Genomic DNA, 8,943 nt, shown 5'->3' with positions numbered 1-8,943 from the left:
GACCTCTTTTGGAAGTCTCACAAGGAGGCTTCCTAGGTGTTCTCTCATCATGGTGGTGAGCTTGGAGAATCCCATGGGCACGGAGCTGCCGTTGCAGTTCACTTTGGAGAGATGGATTGCCCATGGCTTGTTGAAGCCTAGAAACAAGATAGTTAACAAGCATCGGAGCATCATTAGTAGCTTGCTCATTAGCAAAATCAAAGTTATCAACATTAATTTCACTCTCTTTACTATTGTCAGCCATTCTAACAACTTTTAGGTGTAAACTTTTTAGGTGTACTTTGGTACTTCAAGCCCTAGTTGCTACTCCTCTTTACCCCTTTAGAAAAAGCACTCCAGCTACTGTACCCGTGGCTCGAATACAATTAATTGCAAGGAATAGAAGATAGGATCGTTCAACACCAAAACAACATCGGCTCCTGTCAAGCTTCTAATAGCTCAATAGTGGTTAAGCCGTAGGCAAGCCCTGTAGGACTCCACTATTAAGACCATAGCTCTCGACGGTGATGCCCCGTTAACTGCACGAAGGCAGGCACACTGCAAGGCTGAAAAATCCCTATTCTACTTACTTACAGGCAATTAATAATACCAACCATTTATAGCTAGCTTGAGGACCTCCCTTCTTGAGCAAGAAAAGAGAAACCCTGTGCTCTAATACCAATGTAACATTTAATGGCCTAAAAACTTGTGTGTAGCGGAAATTAGCATGAACATAGTGGGCATTTCATTAGAATAGATTCCTAATGAGAATTACAAGAGTGCTTGGGTGGAGAGAGCAAAAAAAATCTAACACCTACTTAGATAGCATGAACAATACTTTCAAAAGAGAGAGAAATTAAGCTATTGACAACAGTTGAGGACCGGATTTGCATGGAGCCGGTCCCCCCTCCAAAAGGCTTTGTATTATGGTTTCTCCCATCAAGAGAGACATTGTACAATACAATTCTTTGTGTTCCTTCAAGACTAGCTAGTGCAATGAAGATGAAAGCTTCATGCACTAAGCAAAACACTTAGCAAACACAACATCAATTATCCCCGGTCTCAGACCCAAGACGTCACACACCTTCAAAGATGGTGAGAGCTAGCAGGGTATGAGAGTAGATTGAGAGGAAGAAGGAGTATTCTTACAAGAAAGATGTACATCTCCTCACATAATCACTCATATTAACATAGCTTAGCTTAGTAATTAGCATGGTAGAGGAGATGAGCATGCATTGAAGCTTGGCTCTTGGTTGGATTTGCATCACAAAGCCAAGAGTTGTTGGTGTAGGCCTTCCTTCTCACAAGCTTCGAGTAGGTGATAAGCTTTTCATTAAAGCTTGAGAAGGAGAGAGAGTCTTCTTTACTTCACACATGAGATTGTGTGAGTGTGTGTGTGATAATGCCTTGCAAAAATCAGCTCCCTCTCTCTCTCTTGGGTGACTCCTCTTGCTATTTGCTCTTGCTACCCTCTCATTGGACCTCCCTAGGGCTAGCCAATGACAATTAAGCAGCATAAGTGATAGCCTTCTGACATATGTCCCCCTTTCCCCTTTTGTGAGAGCTTTAGGTAATTTAATAATTCAAATAAACTCTCATTGGACCCCTTTGCCTCCTGGCCAATAGGAATCAGGCAAGCCATTGGGCTGCTGAATGATCATTGGACCCCTAGGGAGACTGTCCAATAGTCTTCTAGAGGACTTTATTCTCATTGGTTCTTTTATTAAGTGTTTTTAAATTAATTAAACTAGATTTACTCTAGCCTAATTCTCATTGGTCCACCTCCAAGGCCATCCAATAGGAATTGGGTACACCTTGTGGGCATCTGGGCTAGGGAGCTGACATGTGTCCCTCATTCCCTTTGTGTAAAGGGAGCTTGTGTGTATGTGTGTGACTTTCTCTCTCATCCCCTACAAGCTAGGCTCGCCCCCTCCTAAGTAGGGATTTGTAAAGACTTTTTTGACACACACAAAGCATCCAATTCCCCCATGGTTGACCTTTGGACAAAACCTTTGAATTTTGGAAGTCTTAATGGGCTGAACCTTAGGGTCTTTTTAGCCCATTGTTGCACATGGATCTTTTGCAGATGGCCCCCCCTTTGGATCCCTATTTTCCCTCCTTTGGATCCCAACTATGGCCGGTCTGCTAGCTTAACCAATATTCTAGCTTTTTCTCCCCTGGCACTTCCCCATATTAAATGATCAGTTTAACATGAGAAAATCATTTAGGAGAATTAGATATTGATTATTATGACATTGGGAGATGTCCTCGCTTTGCATCCGCTGAAAATAGCTCAAAGCTTCCTCGCATTTCCCATGTTCCGCCTTTCTCACAAATAGTGCATTCCAAGAGTCGACATTCCAGACATGAAACTTCTCATGCACTTTTGTGCTTTTTGAAGTGGAGCACACTTGGCATACATGTCAACAAAGGCAGCACCAAGCAATACGTTCTTTTTCAACAACCCTGACTATTAATATCATTGTGAATTCTTTTGCCAATATCAACATCTTGCAATGTTCCACATGCCTTCAATATGCAAGCATAGGTGATTGCAACTGGAGAGATGTCCCTCAATTCGCATCTCTGAAAAAAGCCCAAAGCTTCCTAGCCCTGCCCCTCTTGGGCATATCGTGCAATCAAGAGAGGGCATCTAGGACAGCCTTCTCCTCAAACACTTTTTGTGATTATGGAAGTAGACGACATTTGGCAAACATATCGGCCAAGGCGTTGCCAAGCACGATGTTTTCTTTCAATAGTCTCTGACTAACAATATGATTGTGAATTCTTTTGCCCATATTAGTATCCTATGTAGTGCGACATGCCTTCAAGAGGAAATCATAGGCGGCTTCATCTTGAGAAATGTCTTCGCTTTGCAATCGCTGAAAATAGCATGCAAAAAGAAGAAAAAGCGGATTGGATGACTTTGGAAACGGCTTTTCGGCGACAATATGTTTCGGATGTGCTCCTCAAGTATTTTTGTGCTTTCTAAAGTAGACCACAATTGGCATGCATGACCAAGGTAGTGCCAAGTACCACATTTCATGAATTCCTTTGCCCAATATTAGTGTCTAAAGTAGAAGTAGTAGACATTTGGCTAGGGATGCACTCCCTCTCTCCCTTTCACTCAGAACCTATCACGATACACTTCCTTACTCTCTCCCTTTCGCTCTGGCAATTGTGCTCCCTCTCTTCCCGAAGTGCCTCCCGCCTTCCTCATATCGCCATAAGCATCTTTGCTCCTTTGCATGAAATTCTTGAGTCACGACTATACATATGTTGATTGAGATGTACTTGACATATGGATTACTACTTAGAAATGTTGTGTTGGCAAGTTGAAAAGCTAGCTAACAATGCACTCCCTCTCTCCCTCTTTGTCTCTCTTGCTAGTTGATGCCCTCACTCCTTTGCTCACTCCCATCACCATGTCTGTCACCCGCCTTCCGTCCTGAGGACGGGTCACACACTCGTATACTTAACTTGAGTGCCGTTTGACCTTCCATTTTTAGTCTTTCTTCCATTTATTGGGTTTTTCACATTCAATGAATTGGAGGGCCGTATTTAACGATCTTTTGATTAAAATCAAAGGGACGTACTTACTTAGGCCCCTATCACATTGGGACGAACGTCCCTCGCCTTTTAGAGTGTACCCGCCCCTGACTGCTGCCACACTAGGCCTAGTATAAAAAACTATGGGGAATCAACAACCAACTTGCCTTGGCCAAGTGTTATGATGCTCGGGTTTCTTGCTGCCTGTCAGAGTTCAAATCCAGTTCCATGTGCTCGCGCCATACTTTTTGGTTGATGTCCTCCCATTTCGAAAGTTGGCCGAGGCGGGAAGCCGCCCCTCTGACAAACCCCTATGGCCAACTTTCACTTTTTGGAAAGTCAATGAAAACGTGCCATTTCAGCATGGCCATCCTTCCCCCCGCCCCAGTGTGACACACGCCTCACTTACTCGAATATAAATTAAACATTCATGTAAATAGTCGATTTTTATTTAAATCTAAACTGTAAATTACCATATGTTTATCTTTGTTTTTCTAATGAAACGATCATGCTAAATTTTTGTTTGGCTTGATGAAATGTATTTCATTGGTGAAGAAGTCTTTAACAAATATGTGAACATTTGTGCATGCCAATAAAACACATCAAAATATTTTGTGCAAAAAGTATATTTTTAGTGAGAATATATAATTATATATTTCAATGTTGCAAATCATTATGATATTAAAACATAAGCAATTCGTTTCATTGAACTTGTATAAAAAAGAAAAAGCAATCAGAGACTTTGCTTCGTCTAGTTTTACGGGATTGCGCCCACTCACCCACCCGTATGTCTCAGGGGTACCCCGGTGTTACCGTAGTAGGCAAACTTTTTTCATTGAACTTTTTTTATTTTTTGAGAGAGTAGGAACTTGAAATTACAACTCACACGCCCGACTCTGTGAGGTGGAGCATCCCAACCGGATAAGAGTGGCCAACCCATCATATGGACCATGGGAATAGCCCCTAAAGGTTTCATGTCACATGAGTTGTCAAGGAGGTATTGAACCCAATACCTTAGACACAAGAGTCTCTTGCTCTATCAACTGAGCTAGCACTCGTTGACTACTTCATTGAACTTGTTTGGTCCCCTCTTGAAATAGTGCACCATAATTTATTGTTTGAAATGTATTATTGAAACCATAGAAATAGACAATATAATGCTCCCAAGGTTTTGCACGTCACCAAAACGTAAAATACTCTTTTAGGACGACCTTGAGCCTCGTGGTGGCCCTCCTCACCGCGACCTACTTACCTCCGCTTCTGCTCCTCCGCGTCCCAACAGCCGTACAGAACGAGGAGAGAAAGAGAGAGACAGACGTGTTTCACAGAGAGAGAGAGAGAGAGAGAGAGAGAGAGAGAGAGAGAGCTTCTGCAATACAGAGGGATGACTAATGAGAGCTACTCGGACAGGGAGAGAAAAAGAAAGTAAGTTCTACACTCCACTAGTGAGCAATACAGAGTTAGATCTATGCAGCTGCTGTAGTTATTCATGCCTGTGGAAGAAATGGATGCTTCGATCGAGTGGTAACAAGATCAACTGTACTGTCCAACATTTTCCTTCCAACAAACTGGATTTGAATATGCTTGAACCGAGCATGGAACACCAGGTTCTGAGCAATAGGGATGCAGCTCTGGTTGTTCTCTTCGTTTGGAACCTCCAGTTTTGGGCTTTGTCAAAAATGATACATCGATTTCAATGCCTCTAGTGTTACTCAGGTCTTGAATGGAAGTGCAGCCCCAGAACATTACTCAACTCATGATCAACACATCAGCAGACGATGATAACAAGATGAGAGAGGAAGAGCTTAGGAGCGCAGCACACAGCATGATTGATAGTTTGTCCCATGAGAAGCTTGTGGAGATCGCTGCATCTCTACCACTACTTCAGATCAGACCTCGCGGTGACCAGCCTAAACAGCTGAGCAGGGACCAGGTACGAAATTGCTTTCACAGAATAGCTGACACCATCAGCCTTAACAAGATAATGCATGCCATTGGACATCATGGATTCTCATGCACTAGTCCATCATCGGATGAGCAGCTTACTTTGAATGAGCTGAAAGATGAGTTAGAATTCGCCATTCAACTGACAAATGATTTTAAAGGCAAAATCGAAGCAGACGGGTTTAAACGTCGGGATTTAGATTCTCTTTATAGGACTGGATATGCTGCAATTAATTTTGTAAGAAATGTGGTGAACACCACGAGGACTACTGACCTAATGGGTAGCTACCAGGAAAGAGCTGAATTCTTGGAAAGATGCCCTTTGCAGCCCCCTGAAGCGCTGAGGCTTATTGATGTCGAGGCCACTTGCACCAATGGGGAGATTTACTTGGTAGAATATGATGGTCGTAAGCCTGACCGCGTGGGTTTCACTGCCATCTCTCACACTTATGGCATGGATGTTTATAGCATTTTTGATTGCCAGTGCACAGCACAGTTCTCTGGTGTGACCACAAACCCCCGTTGTCGAGTAGGAGCTTGCTCACACAATGACATGGTGTGCATTGAAGGAAATCAGAAGCGCAACAGAGTAGTGAATGACATCTTGGGAATGTGTCTTGTTTTGAAGAGAGCAGGGGTGCATTTTGCATGGCATGATGGCGTGTGCATCGCACAACACGATGAGGCTGAAGTGATTGCTACTATCAAGGGAATAGGATGGGTGTATGCTTATGCAGAGGAGACCATTATCTTTTTGCATTATGTAGGTCGACCAATAGCAATATTAAGTCCTGCGGACTTGATGAGGAGATTGAGTCTAGATGAGCTTTTACCCCGTTGGCACACAAGGGCATGGACACTCCAGGAGGCAGCATTGTCAGCTAATAGAAGATACTGTGTACGAGTAGGTTCATCTCCTTTGGGCGAGTGCCACAGCCTGGAAGAGTTTGAAAAGAAGGTTGGCATTTGGTACAAGGATGCTACTAGTAGCATTGAGGTTGTTGAAGAGGTAAGGCTTCTTGGTATGCTTGTTGAAGCTGTCAATGTAATCCGACCTCTCTATCTTGAGTTCACAAAGAAGCTCGAAATGCAATACATGCAAGACACGGATGAGTCGAATTGGATATTGCTCTACCAACAAATATGGGGAGAAATGAAAGCAAGTGAATGGCATAAGAGTCTCATATCAGTCCTAAAATCTCTTGTTACATGTTTTCATTTCCCAACTCCACCTAGAGCTTTGATGGGCATAAGTCAACGCGATAGTAAGCATGTGGGAGATCGCATTAACAGCATTCTAGCTTTGTCGGGAGTGAGAGACTTTGTCGCACCCAAGGATGACAACATGGAAGAATCAACAATAGAATTCTTCACGAGACAAGGGCAGAGGGGGCTCCAAATGGCATTGTTTGCAGTTAACACCTCGAAAGTTGACGATGTGGTCAATAGAAGCTGGATACCCTGTTTATGGAAAGCTTTAGATATACCTAATGTTTTTATCCATGAGAATATTGCAGAGGAGTATTTTCAATACAAAGTACTTGACAATGGTAAGTTGGAAGTAACAGGTGAGATAGTCTGTGTGAAAGTTGACTTCGAACTTAATGTACAAATTGTCAGCTTGGTTGCTACTGAGAACGATGATTACACTGCATCACAACAGCAGATGATAGAAAGTGTATTGTTAAATCCATCAGAAGGAACTGAAAGACTGGCAAAAGATATGCGAGATGCATTAGAGCAATATAGACAATATGTGATAGCAACAGTACTGGAAGGTTATTCAGGAGAACCAAGTCGGCTATTGATTATTTACATGTGCACATTACTAGAGTATTTTACAATATTGAGTACACCAGAACCAATACATAGTGCAAGTGTCGTGGAGGCTATTGGAAGTGATCAAGAATCCTCAATATCTATTGGACTTCAACCTCAAACTTCAGAAATATTTTGGGCTGTCTGGCCTCACGATCCTTGGTGCAGCTTTGGAAATGTAACCAGTCCTCACATTAATGTTGGAGCAAGCGAGACATTTGCAGCTCATTTGATGTTGCCTCTTGGTTGTCTCACAAGGGTTAGCTCGGACTGGCCAGTGCTCATAGTAGAAGGAGAAGACTTATCCAGTCCTGTCAACAAGCTCGGTTTTTTCAAACCCAGCAAATTATTTCGTGCTTGTCTCCGCTATGTCATTAATAATCAGCCTACCAAGACAACGACTCATCTTACCAGGATTGTCATCAACTAAGGAGCTACTAGTTGATAAATTGTCCAATTGTGAAAACATGTACTTGGAAACGTCTATGCAACGAGCTTATCTTAATGGCTGATGATACTTGAGTGCATTGGATACCCAACTCCTTGCCTTTGTCGCAGTAACAAAGCATAGCTTCATTTAAGCGCGTTAACTTTGTAAAATTTTGTTGGCATTGCCTTTAGGGTAAGGAAATAGGGTAGTAGGGGTGCATGTCTAAGGCCTCTGTCACACACGTCTGCCCGGGCATGTGTGCATGTGAGATGGCGAAAAGCCATTGGCTGGCTGCGACGTCTGCCAGAGTAGAAAAGCAGGCGGTCTCATCCCCTTGCCCAACCTTGGCACTGTGGACATGAGCAGAAGAAGGCGCGCGAAGGATGGTCAGTGGGTGTGAGTTGCAGCCCTTCCGCCCCCGCGATTGATGCTTCTCCAGCTGGCTGTCGCTCCTTCGCTGAAAGGTGAATAAAATTAAATGTGTCCTCTGCCCGTGTGACATTATGGGCGCCCAAAGGCGCTCTTTTTTGGCCTGTCCAGCGCCCGTGTGTGACACAGGCCTGAGAGTCACGACTCACAGCAGCTAAACTGGTGTAGTGCACCAGTAGTTGTCACTGTTGCATGAGAAACTCCACTGGGAGAGGTGAAGTAGTGGATGTCTTTATTATATGCAGTAGCCCTTACACAGATGGATACAAATGATTATCTTCTTAAGGGATGCATTCTTGGTTTAAGGCTTCAATTATGGATTAGACTCCTTTGCGGCAAAAAGTTTGAAGATTCAAGTGACAAATCGGCCATTTCTGGAGTGTACTGGTGAGTCCATAGCTGATTTAAAGTCTGATGGAGGGATTGCTGTAGCTATCAAGCCAATTGAGCTCATCCATGCCAAATGTGCCTGCTTGGAAGTGGCCGATTTATCCTCTCCAAGGCTTTCACATCTTGCGGGCCTGAGGCTGTGTGGTTCAAGGTACAAATAGGGCACTGTTATTTGGTTTCTGATCATGTTTCTTTGGCTATACTAAACAACAGTGCCCCGTATATGCCGGCAGTTTTGCATTTTACATTATGCTTGCAATTTGTCTGATTCAGTAGAGATGCTTGAATATCTCTCTATCTAGAGCTTTACTTCTGTCTTGGGTCGACAAAAAACAGAAACATCCTTGCATGCCTTCTTGTAAAGTCGTTTCTATGAATGCGACTGTTTCCCTGAACCTCGGAAG

General features: G+C 43.3%; 1 protein-coding gene across 1 annotated transcript; it reads left to right on the top strand.

Annotated features, from left to right (window-relative positions):
- Window positions 1–4,727: 4,727 nt before the first annotated feature.
- Window positions 4,728–7,855, top strand: LOC147439679 (uncharacterized). The gene has a single exon (XM_086485498.1). The coding sequence runs from the start codon at window positions 5,252–5,254 to the stop codon at window positions 7,718–7,720; it is 2,469 nt and encodes an 822-aa protein (XP_086341624.1). The 5' UTR covers window positions 4,728–5,251; the 3' UTR covers window positions 7,721–7,855.
- The last annotated feature ends 1,088 nt before the right edge of the window (window positions 7,856–8,943 follow it).

Source organism: Adiantum capillus-veneris, chromosome 16 (genome assembly GCF_014529385.1).
Source record: "Adiantum capillus-veneris isolate H3 chromosome 16, ASM1452938v2, whole genome shotgun sequence".
Classification (NCBI taxonomy): Eukaryota; Viridiplantae; Streptophyta; class Polypodiopsida; order Polypodiales; family Pteridaceae; genus Adiantum; species Adiantum capillus-veneris.
Note: the sequence above shows the minus strand (reverse complement) of the source record. Positions and strands in the feature narration are given on the sequence as shown.

What these genes read in the sequence shown, in the direction of transcription:
- LOC147439679 (XM_086485498.1), top strand. Translation starts at nt 5,252, where the DNA reads ATGGAAGTGCAGCCCCAGAACATTACTCAACTCATGATCAACACATCA.